General features: G+C 38.2%; 1 protein-coding gene across 1 annotated transcript; it reads left to right on the forward strand.

Annotated features, from left to right (window-relative positions):
- opn4a (opsin 4a (melanopsin)) lies at positions 1–24,938 on the forward strand. Its single transcript, XM_054600134.1, has 11 exons — positions 1–159; positions 16,381–16,523; positions 18,640–18,773; positions 19,859–20,062; positions 20,717–20,888; positions 21,405–21,581; positions 21,709–21,816; positions 22,870–23,065; positions 23,155–23,319; positions 24,304–24,363; positions 24,774–24,938. Exons 1-11 carry the CDS (start codon positions 1–3, stop codon positions 24,936–24,938), a joined length of 1,683 nt encoding a protein of 560 aa, XP_054456109.1.
- The last annotated feature ends 48 nt before the right edge of the window (positions 24,939–24,986 follow it).

The raw sequence follows: 24,986 nt of genomic DNA on the forward strand, positions 1-24,986 counted from the left end.
ATGAACGAGGAGAAGAGTGAGTTGCTGCTGCCGGTGCGGCAGAGCATCATCTCGTGTAACGACCAGGAGCCGAACTGCACGGTGCGCCACACGGAGACCCTGGCGGTGGATGCATACCGACTCATGGAGCTCCAGCTTCCCTCCTCGGCCACCCCAACGGTGAGCAACTTCTCTGGTTATTTCTTTCTGTGTTGAGATCCACAGGTCTGGAAACAGCTCATTGTTACAGTTTGTAACCAAACTCCATAGAAACCACTAGTTATGGAAGATGTGCACACTTATTGCACAGATTGTAAAGCCCTCTGAGGCAAATTTGTGATTCTGGGCTATACAAAATAAACTGAATTGAATTATTGGCAAAATAATGTCAATGTAGAACGCAATATATAACTTAAAAGGCACTGGGAGAAGTATTCATTTCATGCATGCATTTAATTCATCAAGCAGTAAATAAGTTAATGATTGTGTCTCTTTTGAGATTTGAATTTCTTAATTCCTTTATCCTGAATCCCTATAAAAAAAAAAAGTAAATAAAGTAATAAAATCTTCAATGGTAATTGAAATGGTGCCGAATTAAGTGATCATATTGATTGGAAAACAATCTGATTACACACTCTATAGAGTGCCAGTGAGCAAATCAATAGAAAAGACACATCTTCCAATCATAGTTCGGTGCCATCTCCGACACACATCAAGGTTATTTTCAAAGGTGTTCAAAATGCAGCTTTTTGCATTAGATGACATATTATACATATTATTATTATTGATAATATAATCAGTTCATAGGCTACTGAATTCTAAAACGAAACAAAACTTGAATGACGGACATATCTTTGGTAACAGGTAAATCATCACATTGAAAACACTAGAAATAAACGATTAATGGACAGTTTTCATTTGTTGGACAGTTTGATATATGATTAAATGTATTAGTTCAGCCTATAATAACATTTGATAAATAAAAATATGACTGTTTGCAATGTTGTGTAGTTAGATACGTTAACAGAGAGGATGGGAGATGGAGGGAGAGAGAGAGAGAGTTACAGAGGGATGTGCTGACTGCACGACGTTTCTCTTGAAAGCATCAGCATGAAATGCATGAATGCAACCTTCCTCCTCTGAGGGATTTCCTTTGGTTCATCAGACAAACTGCGCTGCTGTTTGCGCTGCCTGGGCTTCATGGAAACACATCACACTCGGCTGCACACACAAATATTTTACATTATGTTAGACTCTACATCAGTGTGGTGTCAGAAAACACACACTCACACACACACACAGATTAAGGGATGCAGTGCAGAAATGTTTCTCCTTATCGCTCTGCTTCACCGACACCTCGGAGCTGCACAGATGTCACTCTTCACAGCAGAAAGGTCGACTAGATTTCTCCTCCAGCGGTGGTGAGGTTACTGTACACACCTGCAGGATGTGCAGGTGATCAGGTGGAGGACTGATAGCAACACTTCCTTAGGATCGTGTTGTTTGTCCGCGTATTTATTGCACATTTTCCAACCGCTGAAACAAACACATATTGACATATTTATTCAGAACATTCATCTGCAAATGTTGTATTGATTCAATGTTGGTGCACGTGTTGACTTTGTAAAACTGGTCTAGGTGCCAGCTCTGTGTTTACTCTCATGCCAACTTTCCGCTGACTGTTTGGGACACTCGGTTTTTAAAATGATACACACAGAAACCAACCATCGGGCTGATATTATACTGCTGTTATCAGTCTGAAAATTAGTAGTCTCTGACACTAAAGCTCTTAGAGAAGATGATTTATATTTGTCTGTACTCAATAAAAAACTAAGGTCAAATACTAATACAGAAAATAGTGCCTCAAGAGAAACATAAACTGATCAGTGGTACAAAGTCACAAATTAGTAATTTTACTTTTGGTACTTGAAGTATATTGTAATACTAATAATTTAACTGAGGTCAACTTTTTAATGCACGACTTTAACTTGTAACTGAGTATTTCTAAACTGTATTTCTAAACTGTGGTATTACGATAAATACCCTGCGATGTTTGAAAACCTCTCTAAGGTCGATTAACAAGTATTTCTAGATTGCCTTAAACATCTGATTGAAAATAAATTATTTCTGCTGCACGATAAAGATTTTTGCATTTTGGATGAACTGACCCTTTAAATTACATTCGGACAATAATAAATAAGTCAGAGGATGACAGGTTCAGTGAGAGAAACAACCTTCTCAGTATCGTTTTGTTTTTAATCTGAATAAATCACGTTTGTTCCATGTATTAAAAACAATGTACTGACAAAACAAAACTATTACATCCAGTAAATGTGTGATAAATTACCATGAATGATGGACTTTGGCTGAAGCACAGTGTTCTAAGGGCCAAGTCAGAGACGTCACCACAATTTGTATATTGACGTGAGCGCTGTTTACAAGTTAGAAACTGTTAACAGTAACTGATATAACACGAGTGGAGTGTTATTTATCTTTCCTGATCTTTCTTTATTGGCTGCTGGGTGAGATATCAGTGTGGGAAATCTCACTTAAGACACACAGTAAAGCAGATTAAACGCCAACAAATATGGATTAAATCTGAATATTTTGTTAGATAAAGACATGTTGTGAATCTGGGACTCTATCTTGTTCAGTATATTTTCACTTTTGGACTGAGATTATTACAGAGACAAGGACACAACACAGGAAAAAAAGGTAGAAACAGGTCGACTATTTCATGCAATGTTCCAGGGAGTTATTAATAGTAGTAATTTGAATGTCAACATTATAAAAGAAGCTCTCAAACTATAGATAGAGCCCTAGTAATAATAGTTATTAGCCCTAACTCCAGCAGGAAAGATGTCTGAACCTGTTAGCAAAAATAATGCTGATGTACCAACTTGCCAATTCTTTGGTTTTAAACCAAACGTAAAAACGAGAGCTTGAGAACACAAACAAATTGATATGTACGCTTTTTCGATAAACTAGTTGGGACTAAAGATGGAAACAACACAAATATTCACTCCTATCTAAAAACAATCATTGGAACTTTTACAAAGACATCTCAATAGAAACATGACAATCAACGATGGCAAGACTGTACAAGGCAGTTACTACCAGTTGAATTATATGAAATATTGATCCTACTAATGGATTTTGCAATTATGCATTTCCAGTACATTTATTTATATCTATGTTTGTCTTTCTCTTCACCTTTTTGGACCATAATCTTGTATATCGTTTTTCTTAAAGCAATATTGTCAGTAGGGGAAAACGCACAACCAACAAGACTGTCTTTGCTGTGGCAGGGGGAACATATAATAGGATAGGGCTCACTGTCCACACCACCAAGACAGAATTGGTTTGTCAACGGATAGCTGCCTTCACTGTTGGTGATGAACAGCTGTCAGCAGTGGCGTCTTTCAAATATCTGGGAAGCTTTCTTTCCGAGGATAGAAGCATTGACAGCTACATTCAGAACAGCGTGTTTCAGAACATTGACCTTCATCCCTGCACAAAGGTTGGCATATACCAAGTGGTCTGTTTCTACAACCTCCTCTATATCTGTGCAGCAGAGGTAACCTACAGTTGTCGCATTAAGTCCATAGAGCCCTTCCTCAAAGCCGGCCTCAAATGCATCCTGGGAATTACATGGAAGTACTTTCATGCAATAAGAATGTTGAATTTCATGTGTGATTTCGAGCCACTTTCCCATTGATGAGATAAGATAATAATAATGTTTAGGTCCAGCAGCGCAAGGACATAAATCAGTACAGATGAAAATAAATAAAGAATAAAGTACAAAAAAAACCCAATAGAAATCAAATTAAAATTCAAATATACAATGCAAACAATAATACTCAACTTATACTACAGTACTGTCTCAAGTTATGTGTTTAGAAGCAGTTCAGTTAGAAATATTACAAGAAAAATCTAATATAATAGGTATAGTGGCCGTTAGTGTTGACTTTATACTCCAACCTACAGTCAGACTTGAGTTCAGCTTCTACAAAACGCTGCTGGACGTCATTGATAAGTTCCAAATTCAGAGCCAGTTCTTAGAAAGAGACTCGGTCCATTCCTTAAATGAACAAAGACGTAGAGTCGGCATGTAAACACATGACCCTTATGACAACAGACAAACGCTGGAGCTGGAGATCTTAAAAAGATTTTAAAAACTGCTGCAATAAAGTGGCTTTTTGTTGCTGTAGATGTTTATGTTTGTGCTTACTCCTTTACATCCTGATGGCTAGTTTAATCTACAGTAGTGCATCAAACAATCTATACGCATCTCTGAAAAGAAAAACACTCCAGCTGATCTTTAAATAGTTTACTAAGTTAAATAGGAAGGAGATTTTTTTCTTAACACATAAAGGATCACTTCCTCCTTCAGTTCATCACAAACAATCAAAATCAACACATCTGGAGATACGTGGTTTTTCCTCTGACATGGAGTGATGAAAAACTGTAATCTTAAAAGTAAATTAAGTTATCAGATAAATGTACTGGAGTAAAAAGGTACAATACGTACAATACTACTCATGTGCATGTACCTTGAATCTGTACTAAAGTACAGTACAGTACTGTTACTTGAGTAAATCTACTTAGTTACATTCCATCACTGGCATCAATCACTCATACATCTTCTGGGAGATAGTAGTAACGTGACTTTGTTGTGGATCCCAGACGTCCCCTGAAATCTCCTGAGCTCATATTTGTGAACCACAGCTCTGGTTCTGATCCGCTGATCCAGCAGCAGATTCTTTTTAAACCCTCTGCAGACGTTCAGTATTTTGACTCCCTCTGATGATTTGTGATGATTTGAGTCTTCCGGCAGCCGTCTGGCCTCACGTTACACAATAATCTGGTGTTTTGGTGAATGTTTTTATTTTACATGCCAACTGCTTGGAGAGGCTTTCTAGAGTTCACTTATGACCTCTGAGTCAGAATAATAATAGAAAGTCTGCAGAGGGTTAAGGTTTGATCCCAGATACAGTTAAATTGTATAACTGTAAGTTCTAGTTCTATCTCAACCAATAGTATTACTGCTACTACTTGTTGTGCCGAAAAATGTATAACTTTCAATACGCTGTTTATACTTCACAGATTTTTGTCTTAAAGTGACATGACAGGTCAGCCGAAATGCCATGAGGCAAAGGGAACTAAACTGATATGAGTGAAGTGAATATAGTGACATCAGAAGTAAAAACATTGAGGGTTTAAAACTGTTACCAATATAGAGGTTAAAAGGAAACCATATAAGACTGTATATAAGAAGTGGACGTATTCACCGTGACAGAAAACCAGAGTTGACAATAGATGGTGGAGCTTAGTTCAACCAAAAGCTGAATAGGACCTTTTTAAGTGAATTTTTTTTTCTGCTAATACAAGAGTGATTTCATGAAGGAAAAGGAATTTGATCCTCAGTCATCAGTTTTCTGAAAGCGGTCTGAACGGGAGGAGGTTTATGTTGAACTGAAGCTGAACTGTGGACAGAGGCTGACGGCGAGTCCCGGACCGGGATCAACAAAATAACTTCTTCTTGTCAAAACTGATAACTGAAGACATAATTAACATGTCAGATGTGTGCATACTCTGCATAGCTGTGTGGATGCAGCATCTGGAGGTTTCTGCCTGTGTTTGTGGGTGTAACTCTGCAGCCTTTTTAGTTTTCAGTGGCGAAGACTTTGATGGTCAAAGTCTCCTCAGCCATCCTGAAACATAAAGACCAATCAGTGTCTCGTTAGCTTGAGCAAAGATTTAGTTGAGCAGTCAGTTGCAATAATGTTCTCTAGAAAATGTACCTGCTGCTGAGAGTTTGTCAAATAAATGTAGTTCTGTTAAAAGTACAAAATGTCCCTCAGAGTTGTAGTGAAGTAGAATAATAAAGAAGCACGAAAAAGAGAACAAGTACTTTAAATTTGTGCTTCAATGCGGTACTTGAGTGCATTTACTTACATTCCAGAAGATGAACAGTGCTCAGGAAGTCATCTCTGAACAAACAAAAGGAGGAATGAAGGGAATGAAAACAGACAGCAAGGATGAAAAGATCCGTTGATAGCAGGAAATATGTGCAGCTAATATATAACATATCAATCCCTTACACACACACACAGCAGGGATTTGAGGCCTGAATGAGGTACGTGAAAGTATGTTTCATATGTGTATTGGATAATTGCCTGGAGGTGAAGCTGAGGGCTGGATTTATAGAGTCAAAGGATCTCATGTTTAACTCTTTTCAGACCAAAACTCAGGATTACTGAAGCAGGTTTAAAGGACTGGAATGCAACCCCTACAAACTGTCACATTTAAAGTGGAGGAAAGTACATTCATTCAAGTATTGTACTACAGTATGAGTATGTCCATTTTTGCTACTTTATGCTTCCACTCAACGACATTTAAATACTTTTACTTCATAAATCTAGAATACTTCTTTACTTGAACTGCTGATACTTCCAGTGTGTGAAGCTTATAAAACCTCTGTACTTTTTTTTAGAAGAATTTTGGATCTGAATACTTCTTCCACCCCTGGTTATCTAACTGAAATCAAATGATATAACAAGGTTGTTTTTTTTATCAGCTTATAAACATCAAGAACATGAGGTTTTTGTCCAAAAAACATAAACTTTGCGTTCCTGTTGATCGTTATCCAAATAAGCCATTGGTTTAGTTTTCTGAGATCAATTTCCTACAAATAAAGCAGATCATCTATTTGATATTTTATTTTACTTTGTGTTGATGTCATGTGGTAATGCAGTTATGGAAAGAAAGTCCACGCTGACACATTTTGACAAACAAATTAGAGAGCTGGCTTATACAAAGCATTTCATTGCAGAGTTCTGTCCCCAGAAAATGAACGTGAGACGTCAAACTATGCGTTTTGGTTAACAGAGTGATTTGTATTCGGTTATTTCCTAAAAACTGATCTGTATTTTCATCATAACAGAGAAGCTGTTGGTTCTAAAATGTATTTTGGAAATTAAAATCAGACATCTGAAACTATAAAAACATGTTAATACTTCTAAATGTTAAATAATGAGGCAGAAAATGTCCTGAGCCTGTGGTTTGCTTGGACCTCGGTGCTGCCAGTCCAGAGAGGACGTGGGAACAAGTCAAAAGCTAATTTTAAACCTCTCTTCATACTGATAATCTGTAAATAATCCCTCCTGCTGGCCCCAAACGTGTATCTTTGAAACACCAAAGGCTCCTGGTGTCATAGAAGCTGCTGTAATTATAATAAAGTCCTGATCGGTTGACTCTTCTCTGAAGAACAAAGTTCACAGATGGGTCAGGTTCAGAAGGCCAGCTCTTGGTCCAGCTAAATGTAAACTTGTGTTTTTACAGGTTTGATCTTCATGTTCAGCATGTTTCTGTGTCCATTCAGTATGGTTTTATTTTGTCTTCTGTAGATAACTGGTCCAGCTGTGAGATGCTTCCAGATGTTTCCACAATCAGTGACATAAAAAACAGTAAATGTCAGCTTTGTCACATTAGCATGCCGATGTTAGCATTCAACTCAAATTGGGGATTAATGGGTAGGAACTAGTAGCAGGTTATATGACAATTTGGGAGGTAAATAGAGACTAGTGGGGAGGATTTAAGAAAAGCAAAGCTGTCTCTCCACTTTTCATCCATCCAGCTGTTTAGTACCCTGCTGTGTTATGAGTGTTACAGCACCACAACTTGTAGACTTGTAATCTTGTTTGACATGCAGATGACGTGAATTCAAAGTATTTCTGTGGCTCAGTGAGTCTCATAATGCAGAGACTCACTGAGCCACAGAGAAGGTGAAGCCATGTGAAAACAATCTCTGTAAGAGATCTCTCCGGTCCATGAAACTGATAAACCTGGTCTCATGGGAAATGTACACTGAAGCATTTCTGTTCACTGGTTCAAAAAAAGCAATCATGTTTTTTGTCAGACAGAAGTGGATTTAACAGTAAAGTCAGTAACCAAAACAAAAGATTTTTATTTTATATTCCATTCCATATTCCCATTATTGATTCTGCTTCTGGCCATCCAATATACAGTATATATATATATATATATATATATATATATATTATTTAAAACAGAAAATATGTTTAAACGGATGAGCTTAACTTGACCAGATAAAAAATAAAATCTCTTCTTCTTCTTCTGGTGTTTTAATAAAGCTACAGTAAAATACTTTATGAGATTCATTCCACTCAGTGTTGGTTGAGTTATTGATCTGTTAGAGGATCAAACAGTGACCTGAATAAGTTCTGTTACCATGCCTGTTGTATAAGAGACAGTGAACTCACACACAGACACACACATAAATATTGTGTATGGTTGACATGTGATACATCAGTTCAGTCAGCTATGCCGTGGGAAGCTTTAAAGATTGACTGATGAAAAGAAGACATCCACAGAAACACCATCTAAATTGAACACACTCTTTCTTCACTCTCTCTTTTTTAAATTTAAACAGCCATGTTGTTCATAACAGTAATTTTAGCCCTGTTATCTCTAAGCCACAGCTGCAGCTAATGATAATCTAATTTCTAGCAATGTACTGATTATGTTATGCTCATTTCATTCAGATTTTGTCAATAAATATAAATATCTGTTATATTGCTTAGTCCAACCTGCGCTGATGGAAATAAAGAGAAAATCCATTTATGTCATGGATTGTGGTGTGGACCCAAACGCAGAATGACCAGGAGGCAGATACAGTTCTGGAGCTTTATTCAAAGCGGAGAACTCAGCAGACAGACAGGCAGGGTCAGACTCACAGAGGGAAACAGGCAGGGGATCAGGCAGACGGAAACCAGAGGAAGCGGAGGCTAAACTCGGGGTCGGGGACAGAAGGCTGAGTCGTTGACCGGGGCACAGGCAAGGCAGGGTCGGCAACGGGAAATCAGTCCATGGGAAATTGCTGGAAGGTCTGACATAAATGCAACGATCTGGCCGTGAGTGAGTGGATGACCGGGGTTGATATACTGCAGAGTTGATGAGTAGATTGAAGGCAGGTGTGTGGCTTGGAGCAGGTGAGTATGCTTGGCAGTAATCAGGGAGCTGGGGAGAGTGAGAGGAGTGACACGCCCACCTCACAGACACACACACAGAGATACACAAACAAGGGAGCACAGGAGACACAAGGGCAAGGGAAAACACATGAAACACAAGGAATAACCAGAGACATATTCATGGCCATGACAATTTATTTGTATTTCTGCATGGAGACAGAGTTTATTCTGTAGGTCTCTCCACGTCATACAGATAAAGTACATGTCTATATGTATATATATACATATGTACATATGTACATACAAACATATTTATATATAAAGCTATAGATATAGATATCGATGAATAGATATTTTGAATATCTGTTGTTTCTTTATGTTTGTAGCATAGAGGGGGCTACAACTACTATGTGTAATTCTGTATTTTGTAATACACAATCCTGTATTGTGTAATGAGAATAATTAATCTTTGAATTTGTTTGATAACTGATACAGTGAAACTCCTTGGATATTTCTGAATTGCTGCAACTACTTATGTTCATATTTCTGTAAATCCCTTTTTATTAACCCAAATGCAACAAGAAGAGAGACGCACCTTGCAAACACTTACTGAAAATCCTCAGCTTGTAAAAATGTTCTCCCTTGAAAAGTTAAACACACACACACACACACACACACACACACACACACACACACACACACACACACACACACACACACACACACACACACACACACACAGATGTTTTAAGCCCTATCAAGCCTATGATTTGAATTTTCTCCACAGTTTGATTTCGTCTGATCCTGTTGTAATACATCAACTGTGTGTGTGTTCAGGTGGAACATTTGTATGTTTGTTTATGTGTGTTTATGCCATGCAGGCATGCAAGTGGTACATGTCACTTTGCCAGTGAGTGTGTGTGTGTGTATGTGTGTGTTCTATCTTTGTGAGGACCACTTCATTTTCAGACCTCGAGGCCTCTCGGTTCACCTTAGTAAACTGGTATTAAACTGGTGGTGAACCGGAGGTAAAGTGGTGGTGAATTGGACCTAAACTAGTGGCAAACTGGCAGTAAACTGGTGGTGAACTAGTCGTGAGTTGGAACTAGACTGGCAGTAAACTGGTGGTAAACTGGTGGTAAACTTGCAGTAAACTAGTGGTAAACTGTTGGTAAACTGGTGATGAAGGAATGTTCATCTAAAAGCTATACAATTACTTATGGTGTTCCTCAAGGTTCAATTTTAGGTCCTACACTTTTAAACCTTTGAGTGCTGCCACTTGGAAATGTCATCAGCAGCAATGGCAGACATTTCCAAAGCTACACTGATGACAACCAGCTTTAAACTGCTCCGTCTCCTGATGACCCAGGGCCAAAAGCTGCGCGATAAAACTGCATTTTATATGATATTTATGGATGGCAGAGAATTTGTCTTTATTTCCGGCAGGATTGACTATTGCAATGCTCTATTAAGAATACATCTCAATTACAAGTCATGCAAAACTCAGCTGCACGTTTGCTGATTAGAATAAGAAAGAGAGAACACATTACACCAATCTTAGAGTCTCTGCGTTGGGTACCTGTTTGCTCCAAGAATACATTTCAGGGTCCTTTTAGTGGTTTATAAAGCTCTTGGTGGTTTTTATCAGATTTGCTTTATCCTTAGAAGCCTCTAAAACCCTCAGGTCTTCTAGTAGTGTCCTTTTAATTATTCCTAAAGTCAGAACAATAACCCATTGGTGGTCCACGTCTCTGGAACAGCCTTCCTGAGGGCAGCAGAGAAGGTTGATGTTTGTAAAAGCAAACTCAAGACCTACCTTTTTAGTCTGGCTTTTAATTGAGGTTTATTTATTTATCTGGTAGTGTCTGACAGAAACACCAGAAGAAGGAGAACTTTTGCACTTTAGCTGTTTAGTTACAACAATAACAGTTTAACAGCAAGCTAACAGCTATCTATATGTTTCATCATCTTCATTAGCAACCATTGGATTGGTTGCAGCAACTATAGTAGTAGTAGTAGTAGTAGTAGTAGTAGCAGTACTGCATGTACTCTGCTGTCTGGAACAATATGTCAGTACTGCATCTCTTCCTTAGAGACTCCCCCTGCTCTTATATATACTTAAGTGTTTCTCCTGCTCTAAAGTAAAGTTTCTTTCTGCAAAAGCCAGCATTACACTGAGGGCTGATGGGAACTGGAATTGACACATCATGCTGCCTCGCTCGTATTCTTCCCATCGTGCTCCTGTCGCCTCAGTCTCTTCATCTCTGCTAATGGTTGTTGAACCGACGTCACAGCAGAGCTGCTCAGACCAGCAGGCACATTAAGAAACAGACAGAAAAACAAATACACACAATTTCCAACAAACAGACACACCAATTACCAGACAACCGATAGACACACTAACAAACAGACAAACCTTCTTTAATGAATAAACAAACAGACAGACAAACCACCACAATCACAAAATATTCTCATCACCACTTTGTACTATTTTCTTTCATGCACTGTTTTGGAAGCCATACAAATTGTATATTAAATATTCAGCTATTTACACCCTGCCAAGTTGAATATGCTTAATTTAGCATGAGTTAGCTAGCAGAAAGGTTTCCTGACAGAAAGAATAAGTAGTAGTAGTAGTTTTGTGGTAGTTTTTTCAGTTTTCAGTTGCAGTTTGGTTAGATTTTTCCAACAAATCCACTTGGTAAGGTTGAGTAAAATTATACATAGCATGTATACAGTGAAACTAGCCACATTGGCTGTTCTGCCCTGGGGCCAAAAGCATCTGCCTTGTTGTGTTAATGCAGATGCACAAACACCCTACCCCAGCTCCCATGTTATTCTAACAATGAACAAGATTGTGCAGAGGGTGCACAACCATTTTGTAGTGATGCAAGATATTTCTTTACACCCCACCTCTCTCAGTCCGAGTCAAAAGGGGAACTCCAGTTGTGTTAAAATGTATTTTAATCTATATTAAGCCATTAGACCTGCAGAGATGTATTGTATTGATAGTTTCAGTTTAACAGCATAAAACTGGGAGGCTCTGTTGTCCTCCCTCAGCTGGCCCTTTTTATACAGCTTCTTCTGTCCAAACTTCTGGAAATGCATAATGAGATTGACTGGAATGAGAAAAAAATATATAAGATAAGGAATGATGAAAATGTAATTACATCCAGAGTGAATCAGTCAGACTGTAATTACAGTGAGAGAGTTATCTGGGTCAGCTGCATATAGGAAAAGGTACACGGTGGCATTGTGTTACATAATTACAGTAGAAATGGATTCCTGCTTGCTGTAAGCCTGCCAACACTGATTCACTTTATATTCAGCTCAGAGAAGATTCTCTATCTGCTGTGAATAATGTTGATATGCTGGCACGAGTCTCTCCGGTCTCACAAATTATTTAAAGGTAGTTAACCCCATTGTAAGAGCTGAAGCAACACAGGATGAACTGAAATGGAGCTAATGTATAGCTGATTTTATCACGTTATATAACTGTGGTTGTTGAAACATGTTTCTATTAGACTTGGGACAAAGACGAAAGCTACAAAGACTGATCAAACTACACAGAAAAAAATAGTTTTCACTCACGAAGGAGAATAAACGTGACTACTGAGTAAATACAACAGACGAGACATTGAATGGTGTTCATGTGGTTATTGTTTATTCATATTCCAAACTTGTTAGCTTACTTTCATGTATGTCAACGAAAAGTAAAATAATAATAAAAATAATATGTTTATTTAGTATAGTACCTCTCATAGAGCATTATTCACAAAGTGCTTTACAATAATAAAATATTAACAAAAGAAAAGTTTAAAATAAAATAGTAAAAACAATGAATTAAACAGATGTTAAAAACACACAAAATTACAAACAATGGGCAGCACAATGTGTTACAAAAGCCCATTTAAATCCTCACATTTAGGAAGCTGGAACCATCAATTCAAGTTTTGCTTAAAAATTGATAATTTGTTTACAAAATAGTTGCAAATAAATTTTCTGTTTGTCGACCGATCAATTGATCGATCAACTTCCTTTGTTAACATGAAGCATCAGGTGTGTTTTGTAGCTAATTCAATGCTCATCAGGAATAATTCTTGATGACAATTTTCAGTTTGATCAACATTTATTAAAGAACTAATCAAAGATCGTAAAAATATGTTTAAGTGTTATAAGTAACACTTTCTTTCTTATTTCACATATTAATGATTCATATGAAAACCCTACTGTTATTTATCAACCATAATGTGACTGTGTGACTAAATCATTTTATGAATACGTAATGATTGCGCATATAGACGCTCATTAAATCTTCAAATGGGACTTTTGGATTTAATGAAAATGGCTGTAATGAGAAAAATGACCTTTCAGTAAAGTCACATGGGTAATTAACATGTTAAGCTGAACAGCGTATTAGTCTCTAATCATCTCAAGTAAAGATTCCTGCTGACGGTCACATAAAAACAGTGAACTTAAAGATGGGTTTCATGAACATCACACAGATGTATGTTAACTTTAGTGTATTTAAGATGTTTTTTACTTTAAAAAGATGCCAAATGCTTTGGTACACAAAGAAGGATAAATAAATCGTCAAGGTTTCCCTGTAAGGATTCACATAATGGACTGAAGGGTGAACCAGTTTGTCCCTTTGACAGCCCACAATGCATCCATCAGCATCATTCTGGCTTCGGTTTCTCACTCCGTGAATCAACGTCAAAGACAGAAAACATCAGGTCGACAGGGTTGACTTTTAAGACTGAAGATTTCCAGGGCTCGAAAATGAAGTCAAAGGCTGGATAATTCAACTAAAACCAAGAAAAATACTGAGAGCAGTTTAACTCTTTAGCTCTGTTTTACATTAAGTAACTGAGGAGCAGAGTGAGAAGGAGAGACATGTAGGAAGCATCAGGGATGTGAGGTCAAAGGCAGCGTTGGTGGTGGGCGAAGCTGAGGCGCTGAATCCTTTGTGACAGGCCACGCTGCTCTCGACTTGCCGGAGATAATGTGGTGACAGATCGTTGTCCTTGCAGCAGAAAAACAATCGCTGCTGACGAGATGGAAAAACATTTTGATAATGAACGTTAGCTCAAAGAAAGGAACATTTTGAATGAACGAGTATGGCTCGATGTTTTGTTTTGTCCACTTGCTGCACATTCCAATAATCCTCCTACAGTTTTATGTCCTACTTTTGTCTCCACTAACACAGACACTAGATTACATTTTGGATTTATTCATCAGATACAGAGATAGATCCTGAAGTAACCCCACATCACAGAGGAGGAGACTTAACTTCACTTCCAACTCTATATTCAGCTGATAAATGCTCCACTATGTTCACCACAACAGTAAAGTTGTGAGCAGGACAAAAAAACAATGAGCTGAAAATCACTTTAGAGCTTGGAAAAGCCGAGGGGAGCTGCTGATTTAGCTGAACATATTTTGGAGATTCTGAGAGTCTGTGATAAACTTTGTGTCTTGTACTTGATGATCTGAAGTACAAAACGTACAACGTTCAATCTGAGCTACTGATCAATCCATTTCAAATTAAAAGTTTCATTCAGTTTTTGAAATGTGAAAGGAACGTGATCAAGCTAAAACTTTAAGGTTAATTAAGGTTTACGTGGTTAAAAAGGGCCACTTTGCATAATTTCTTGACAAAAATAAATGATTGTAGCTCCAAAAATTCATGCTGACTCAAGATGATGTGTGAGTTTTAGTTTAGTTCAGCTGCTGATTCTCACTTTAAGGGTTGCAGTAAGTCAGATGGATTTGTGTCCTTGACATGTTTGTTTGTTTATTTGTTTCCTGCTGCATCAGCCTCCTGCTGTCACAGCAGGTCTGACTCCATCCCTGTCATCCGGTCCTACACAGCTTCTTCTTCCTCCTCTTTATTTAATGCTGACTGTTTGTTCTCAGCTGTGAGCAAAAAAAACCCATTAGCTTAATGCACATTTAGACCAAAACTGGATGTGACTTCTGGTTTCATGGGTCACTGCAGCATCAATATCTTGCTCGAGTGTACTCATGCAAGAAAAGAGCATCTCTTTCCTAAATCTAAACAAATAACTTGAGTTTAAGGTTACAGATTTAAAAAAAAAAAAAACACTAAACACTAAACTTTCATAAAAAGTCCTTATATGAATAATAAGGACTTTTTGTTCTTTTTTTAAATGTTAAAAGCTAAAACCAATAAGATTTCATGAAATGTGTTCAAACCCAAAACTGTTGCCTTAAAGTAGTGATGGAAGTTAGTTAAAGTTAACTGGTATGAATTAAGCATACAGTATGGATCTTGATTGTACCGTGAGCCTAGAGATGCACCGATCAGTTTCATATTCACAATTTTTTGCAGGTCACATATACACACATGTGCTGCACAATTTAAAAAAAAATACTGTGATATAAACTGCGACCGTCCGTGCTTCATAATTATGCCATGATATTCATTTTAAGGCCATATTGTATTAAACAACAACTGCAGGTGTACTGCAGAGTGAAGGTCTGTTGGTTTGCCCCATCGTTCTCCATCATTACAGCTTCAGTGGGATTCTCAGGCAAATTAAACCGGCTGCTGCTCCAACTGACCTCCGTCTTAGATGAGCTGTGCCTTATTTTTCTGGTGGGCGTGAAGTAATTTATGCCATTAACGTGGCAACGGGAAGATGGTATGAAGAAGACGGAGCTCAGAGTTAATTGGAAACAGTGATGTGTGGAAACTTTCAAAAAGAATTAAGGCTGGTAGCTGGTGATTAGAGAGGTCTGTGGATGTGACAGTTTTTCCCTGTGTGGAATGATAATGTCATCGATACGAAGGACCTTTTAATCTCTCCACATACTTTAATGTCACATCAGAAAAATGCCTTAAAAAACAATTAGGAAGGCAGGAAGTTTTATCCTCTTAAAGACCAAATAGTGAGAAAATTGACTCCTGTCCAATTTCTCTTTGGTCTGGGTCAGAGATTTATTTAAAATGTTAAAGTAAATGTTTTTTAATCAAATATTTTTCTTTTCATTTTGGCTTCTCATCCGAAATAGAGCAAGTGACTCTGGAGTCATTGTTTCCGCGTTGAGGTAAAATGAAGCATTTCGGAAATGTAACGTTTGTTTAGGTAATATGTGTCAGAAAGATGCAAAATAAATAGAAGGTCATAAACTAGTAATTATAAATAATTAAATAATAAGCTACTATTATTTGTGTGTTCAAGTCATTATACCGCCTAAGGAGAATAAGATCAATACATGCTCAGAATGTTCTTCTTCTCTGGTATTTAATGTATCGTTGACATAGACTTTATCACTACCTACTGGACAAATGTGCTTGTTTGAGAGTTCAATTCACTTTCGCAACCAAAGATTAAACGGTGCAGAATTGTCATATTTATAATTTTCCTGTTTGGTCCTCCAGGTGGCAATGGTGACGGAGGCCCCGCACCCCTTCCCAACAGTGGACGTGCCCGACCACGCCCACTACACCATCGGCTCCGTCATCCTCGCCATCGGCATCACTGGCATGATCGGCAACTTCCTGGTCATATACGCCTTCAGCAAGTAAGATGACTTCCTGTGCCCAAATATGGTCACGTTGATCCTTACTCCGCCACTGTAATTTCCTAACCGTACTGAAACAGACTTCAATTGTAATTGGAATACTAAATGCAATTTTCATGCAGTTTGCAAAAATCTGATTTGTGTGTGTTTCGTGGTTCCAGTTAAAATTCAGAATAAAGAGAGTTACATGAAATAGAAGCATGAATAACATTTCTCCAGGTCAATGGTTGGATTTTAAAGATGCTTCTCAATTGAAAGGCATTAGATGTAGTCTGAAATTAGTATGAAATATATTGTGAGGTGCACAATAATAGTACAGTATGGACAGATAATGTCAGTATAATGTCTGAGTATCTGAGTGTATATAGTGCATTTGTAAAAATACTGAATATACATCAGCACATGATGTAAAGTGATACTTCTTATATAGTCTCTGCAATCCCACAAGATGTTATTAAAATGACAGTCAGTCTGTACAAGCTGAAATGATTTGGATTTATTCCTTCTTGGTGTCAAAATAAAATAAAAAATAAGCCACAACATCTTTAAAGGAAGATTTAAGGTGGAAATAATTAGACAGAGTTCCTGTTTGTCCACTCAAAGCTTCACCTGTGGAGGAAACACAAGAGCGATGAACCTCGAGTGTCTTCAAAAGATGCAGAGGTTTTCAGATTAAGGTTAAATCTGCAGCATCTCTGCGTCCGGCTGTAATGTGTCATGGCTGCCTGCTTTTATCGACCACACACTTGCGCCTTTTATCCTTCATGACTGCACTGAAAATGTCTTTATGTGAAACACTGAGTTCTCTGGAGTCTTTTGAAAAAGCTAAAGTACTTAAAATGACTTTTGCAAACATATTGATTGGACCATTTGTTGCACAGGCATTGATCTGTCATTAAATCAGACCTCAATGTGTGCTTCATTGATTAAATGTTAATTATAGAACTGAAGCATCACTAAGTGATTTTTCCATGCAGGCTTTTCCTCGTCCTCCAAAACAGACATTTCAGTTAACAGCAGCTTCTTCCTTATCCCAGCAGGAGGAGACTTGATTATGAAAACATCTACAGCTTTAAAAGACACTTCACAGCTTTAATTGGAGTTTAAAATAAAATGGTTACAAAATATCTTGTCAAAGCTGAAACTAAGGACGTACAGTACCAGTCAAAAGTTTGGACACACCTTCTCATTCAACTACTTTGAAGAATCTAAAATATAAAACATATTCTGGTTTGTTGAGCATTTGTTTGTTTACCACATAATTCCATATGTGTTCTTTCATAGTTTGGATGTCTTCAATATTAATCTACAATGTAGAAAAAAATAAAAATAAAGAAAAACCATTGAATGAGAAGGTGTATCCAAACTTTTGACTGGTACTGTATGTGCATATGAGCAGCGGTGGATGAAGTATTCAGAACCTTTCCTGAAGTAAAAGTACTTAAACTACACTGTAGAAATACTCTGTTACAAGTTAAAGTCCTGTGTTGAAAATGTGACTTCACTAAAGGTATGTAGGTATAATCAGGAAAATGTAGTTTAAAGTATGAAAATGTACCCTTTGATTGTTCTTCTATTATACATAATCATTTGATTACATTACATTATGCAATGATGTCAAAGCAGGATTTTACTGTACTCATTTTCATTATTAACTAATGATTATTTTCATTATGGATTCATCTGCTGATTATTTTCTCCATTTATCGAATGATTGTTTGCTTTGTCAATATGGTGACAATAGTGAGAAAAAACGTCACACTTACCCAGAGCCCAAAGTGACATCTTAAAAATGTTAATTTGTTCCAACCAACAGTCCAAACGTCAACATTATTAAAAGTACATTAGAGTTATTAACATTATTAGGAGGAAAAGCAGCAAATCTGAAACCATGAAATGGTTATAAATGAAAAACTTTGACCATCAAATAATATACAATTAATTTCTTTCAGTCGTCTAATTGATTAATGGACTACACTGACTGTGTGTGTGTGTGTGTGTGTGTGTGTGTGTGTGTGTGTGTGTGTGTGTGTGTGTGTGTGTGTGTGTGTGTGTGTGTGTGTGTGTGTGTGTGTGTGTGTGTGTGTGTGTGTGTGTGTGTGTGTGTGCGTTGCAGGAGTCGCAGCCTGCGGACGCCGGCCAACATGTTCATCATTAACTTGGCGATCACAGACCTGCTGATGTGCGTCACCCAGGCACCCATCTTCTTCACCACCAGCATGCACAAGAGGTGGATCTTTGGAGAGAAAGGTAACATAAAGTCAGACAAGCAGCAGCTGTTTCACACACTTTGGTGTATTCTTTCTGCAGAACGTAAAGATGTGTCAATCCGGTCCTTATCTTATCTTTCTCTGCACCATCACTCTTACACATCTGTTTTCATTTCCCTCCATGAAAGTGTGAATTACTGAACTTAAGCTCAGAGAAAAAAGTCGATCCTCCTCAGCCTCCCCAGAGAGAGGCGCTCTGAGGTCATTTTAATATGAGGGAAGTGTTGACTTGCAGCTTTTTATTAATATAACCTAAAGTGACACCTGCAAGCCCTGCAAAATATTAGATCCTTATTAGACATTCCTGTGTGTTTGAGTTTAATGGGTCAGTTCACCCATTACACAATGGGTTTTAATGCAGATTGTTTTGGTTTGATTTCCCCCAAGATGTTTGATTGAATGAAAGTTAATCAGAGGCTGTCCTTTAAAAATAATTAACTTTTTCAAGCTGCAGAGTAAAGATCAGTTCTTTAAGCCACAGTTTAAACGATTAAGCTCGAAGAGAGGAGTTTGTTGTGTCTTCCTAAAGTTTGACGTCAGCGCTGAGGTACCAAAAACAATTAATTCAGAATGAGGTTTGATAATAGCACCGATTCAGTATCACAGAGAGGTTTCTAAAGATCCAACAGCAACAGTTTTATAATTTGTGACAAAGTACAAAGTTTCTCCGATGTCCATCCAGAATAAACGCATACAATTCTGCTTAGAAATCACAGAAAAAAAGACACTGCAGAACTTAGAAAGATGGATAGATAGATAGATAGATAGATAGATAGATAGATAGATAGATAGATAGATAGATAGATAGATAGATAGATAGATAGATAGATAGATAGATGGATGGATGGATGGATGGATGGATGGATGGATGGATGGATGGATGGATATAGATAGATAGATAGATAGATAGATAGATAGATAGATAGATAGATAGATAGATAGATAGATAGATAGATAGATAGATAGATAGATAGATAGATAGATAGATAGATAGATAGATAGATTTTGATACTAATAAACATTGTTAAATTAAAATAACAATAATCATCATTTGTCTGTCTTTAGGCTGCGAGCTCTACGCGTTCTGCGGCGCTCTCTTCGGGATCTGCTCCATGATCACGCTGACGGTGATCGCCGTCGATCGCTACTTCGTCATCACGCGACCTCTGACCTCAATTGGCGTGATGTCGCGAAGAAGGGCCTTCTTCATCCTCATGGGGGCCTGGGCCTACTCCCTGGGATGGAGCCTGCCGCCGTTCTTCGGCTGGAGTGAGGACACACGCACACACGCACACACAGAAACCATCTCATCTGTAACTCTATGACTGTTTCTAGGGTTTAACCTAATGCTCTGTTGTTATCTGCTGCACATAAATCTGCTCCGTTCTGCCTCAAAGCTTCTCCTTTCTTATCAAACTTATTGCTCATTTAGCCTTTGAATCCCATTTATTATAAGTTCAAGTTCACACACACACACACACACATGTGGTGGGTTTTTCTTCTTCCTCACACCTGGGTTTCATTCTCTCTCACATACACACTTGTATATAAATAAGAATGTATGGAAACAAAAAAGCTCCTATAAATCTTCCTCTGTCTCATGGAAAGACTTTCCATGTGGAAAATGTTTTTGTGTGTCAGAAATGTACAGGGTGTTTTTTTGCAGTATGTGATGTATTTTTACTTATGAGGACAGCATGAGAGATGAAATGAAAGAAAATATTTGTTCTGCTTCTAACGCTTTATGGAAGCTACTTTAGGACTTTATGAGTTTATGAGTTCAGGTCTGGAGCGGCTGGAGGTGAATTTAACCAACCAGTAAACATACTTTAAGTGAAGCCTGGTCATTTGTTTATATTCAGTATCATTTAGCAAGAGCATGATGGGAAATTTAACTCTGTGTCCATGTCTCTCGTCCGTCAGGTGCCTATGTCCCTGAGGGCCTTCTGACTTCCTGCACGTGGGACTACATGACTTTCACCCCGTCGGTGCGAGCGTACACCATGCTGCTCTTCATCTTCGTCTTCTTCCTGCCGCTCTTCATCATCATCTACTGCTACGTCTTCATCTTCCGTGCCATCCGCTCCACCAACCAGTCAGTCTGTGTGTGTGTGTGTTTAGTGTTGTTTTTGTGTTTTATTTACGTTTCTGTTTGTTGCTGTGTGTTCGTCTGGGTCTTATATCCCCATGTTACTAAAATAATATACATAAATAAACTGTTGTGCAGCAAAACGCAATTTAAAATCCTTTTTTTTTGTTTTTGTGTATCTAACTAACACACATCTTTTTGGAACATAAAAGAACAAAAATAATGAGTTTCATGTAATCTGTGTTCCACTATCGCTGTTGCAAAGCAGATTATGTAGGCTATTTAAGGTATATTACAACCTGGATTTGTCTATATTCTAATTTTAGTTTGTTAATACATCAAAAACGTTAAACTGAGATAAGGAATGAAGCCAACAATTTCTTATTGTAGTGTAAAAAGGAAACACAGCCAACATAAACTGTCTGAAAAAGAGCCTCAGTTCAGGATAAACCTTCAATAAAAGAATGTGGGTCAACACATTGTTCTCACAAATATAGTAATACAAGTTTGTGTGTGTTTCAGGGCTGTAGGGAAGATTAACGGCAGCATTCACAGTCACGGCAGCACTCGAGACTCGGTGAGGAATTTCCAACGGCTGCAGAACGAGTGGAAGATGGCGAAGATCGCTCTGATCGTCATCCTGCTCTACGTCGTCTCCTGGTCGCCGTACTCCACCGTTGCTCTCACCGCCTTTGCCGGGTAAAAACTCACCAGCATCAGAAAAACCTCTCACTCACTCTGCAGCAGGAAATATATGGATATATGGATGGCAATAAAAACACACCTCTGGTTTCTTCACTGTTATAACTTTGTGTCTCTGCTACAGGTACGCAGACATATTGACTCCCTACATGAACTCTGTGCCCGCCGTCATCGCCAAGGCCTCGGCCATCCACAACCCCATCATCTACGCCATCACACACCCAAAATACAGGTAACACACACACAAACACACGGTCGAACGATATCTGCAACGATGTTGAGAAGTTTGGAATCAGCTGTTGATGGTTTTCTTCTGTCCTTCAACTACTGACTGTACTGACTACTGACTACTACTGACTATTTTAACAGAGATTTAAAAAAGTATTGTAAAAAAAAAAATAATAATAATAATAATAATTCATAAATAAAATAATAAATAATAAATAATAAATAATAAATAATAAATAATAAATAATAAATAATAAATAATAAATAATAAATAATAAATAATAAATAATTCAAACACAAAATGTTTTTTTACATTTTAAAAAGCTATGGTACCAAGAGAAGAAGAATTCAATTATTCAAACTTGAATCTAGTCCACAGTGTTGCACGACAGGGGAGAATACTGTTGGAACTTGGAATTTGAATTTTTTTCCAGTATGTTCAGATTATTCTTCAATAATGCATACCTTACATTAACCTTATATTTCTATGTGAATTTTGAAGAAGAGCTTTGCTAAAGCAACACGTTGCCGGTTAATTCCAGCTTGTTATATTCTACGTTACCGACACTGAAATAACAACCTGTTAAACCTGTGTCTGCACACATCTCAATGCTAAGCTATCAGTTTCTTCAATCATTGACTGGTGATTTATTATTACATTTGACTGCAGCTTACATGACTGCAGCTCAGTGAATCGATTCAATCAGAGAAAGTTCTGCAGGCGCTGTGAGTGCTCCGACAACCTCGTCTGAACTAACCGCTGCACGATTAACCTGAATGTTAACTGGACTGGAGGGAATTAATCACACACAGACACATATGATTAGGTTTTAAAGCTGCAGGATAAAAAGGAAAACAGCTTATATAACTGTAGTTATTTATTAATGTCATGTAACATCATGGTTAAGAAAAAGTAGTGCTTTGACAATGAAGAGTCAACTTTGGACTTTCGGGCCAACGTGCTTGCAATGGGTTTCACTTTGGGGCCCTCTATCAGCAGAGGGACACGGGCAGTTGACCATCTTGTCTAATGGTACTATGTTTCCTCTCTGTGCAGGATAGCGTTAGCCAAGTACATCCCGTGTCTCGGCATTCTGCTCTGCGTTCATCCTCGCGACCTCCGCTCGGCCAGCAGCAGCTTCATGTCGACGAGGCGCTCCACGGTGACCAGCCAGACCTCCGACATCAGCAGCCAGCTGAGGCGGCAGAGCAACCGCAAGTCCCGCCTCTCCTCCGCCTCCGACAGCGAATCGGTGAGCTTGGATCCAACGTGAACTGTGACGTCATGTGAAGTGATGTAAAACAGATGGTGTGTGTCAAAGTGTTTGTTCTTCCTCTGAAGGGTATGACAGACACTGAGGCTGACCTGTCCAGTATGGGCTCCAGACCAGCCAGCCGCCAGGTGTCATGTGACATCAGCAGAGACACCACCGAGCTCCCTGACTTCAAACCCTCCTCCAGCTTCAAGTCCAAGATGAAGAGCCACGACTCGGGCATCTTTGAAAAGGTAAACGCCTCTTCAGCTCCTTCGATTTGATTCTTGATGCTTTAAGTATTTTTCATCTCTTTTTTATGGCTTGAAATGTGTCCTTCATTCCAAACCCAAACTCTTTGCAACCCTAACTACAATACCTATGAGACTCAGCAGCCATTGCTATGGACACAAAAATAAAACATCGCTATGGTAACCAAATTCATCCTTAACTGTCACAGAATCAGAAAGTGACTCAAAATTGCTGAATGTTTAATTCTGTATTTTAACAAAGAGTAAACGTTAACAGAATGTGAAGCTCAGTGATTGGAAGTTTGTTAGTGAAATGCACCCTGGGAGTCGTAGTTGACTTCTCTCCTCCAGTGCTTAATAAAAAAACAACAACCAGAGATTATAAAATAAGAGGTTTCCGCCTTTTGCGCTGATGATTGACGATGGCAGGCAGCATGGTAACAGCTGGAGACGGATGAAAAAACAGGACATTTACAGACTTTTTCAGAAGACTCTCCATGATGATATTGTTATTATGTTACATTCAGCGAAGGAAGGGGATGTAAGGGGGTCACCTGAGGGGGAGTCACAGGGATTCTGGGTTGTTTCAAGGGGCAGTTGAGGTGGTTTGTGTGTGGTGAAAGAAAAAACATCTTCTTTCATAACACCGCTGTTCATGTTAATCTGTTGCACTGTGTTTTTTGTGCTCTTTAATCTGCTTGATGTGCTTTTTCATCTCAGATCAGAAAAATCCCTCTTTTCCTTTTGATGTTAATCATTGACTGAAATCTGTATTTTTTCAAAAAGGAGTATTAAAATTCTGGGTAATTGATTAGAGATGAGTTTGATGAACGGTGCTCTGGCTTCCTCTCTGCCTCGCTGATGCTGTTGAATTTGATTAAAATCTAATTTAGGTGTATCTTTAAATAATGGCTGCCGCTGCAGGATGCTGGTTAGTCGGTATGATAATCCTTTCACGGGCTTACATGTGTTTGTTTTTTCTTCCAGACGTCCCATGACACTGATATCTCCATGGCAGGAGTCAGTGAACGCGGCAGCATCCCAAATGTGAGTACTCTCTGATTTATTCATCCGCACAAACACAATTAATTCTCAAATCTTTGGACAATTGTTTCCCCTTCAAAGAAACAAGATAAAGTCTTTATTATATGTATTATAATTCTGATTTTAGGGATGTCATTTTGATTCTAGATATCAGATATTAAAGAGTATATACCCCGAAATGTATCTAAACTAAACTAAAATTTGTGCAAAAAATAAGGCTCAATTTGCCACTTAAAGGAAGAAACATCATCAGGTCAACGTTTTAATTTGTCCAATATTTTGATTTATGACTAAATACCTGCAAAACTAATGACATTCTCATCAGCCTCTGCTGTATATTTTGGTAAATTCCAGATGAAAAACACAACATGAATGAGAGCAACATTTTATGACTGTACTTTTCTGTCTGACAGACGGACTCTGCAGAGGGACACGTTAGGAGAGGCACGATTGGTCGAATCCCGAGCATCGTCATCACCTCGGAGTCCAGCCCCTTCCTACCCAATGGATGGAATGGTTCCTTCACTGCCCGCCCGAAGACAGCCAATAACAGCAACTCGGGGGCGGGGTCTGGGTAGAGCACCTATAACCATGTGACCAGCTCAGGTCCAGTCGGATGTTTAGAA

Source organism: Anoplopoma fimbria, chromosome 6 (genome assembly GCF_027596085.1).
Source record: "Anoplopoma fimbria isolate UVic2021 breed Golden Eagle Sablefish chromosome 6, Afim_UVic_2022, whole genome shotgun sequence".
Taxonomy (NCBI): domain Eukaryota; kingdom Metazoa; phylum Chordata; class Actinopteri; order Perciformes; family Anoplopomatidae; genus Anoplopoma; species Anoplopoma fimbria.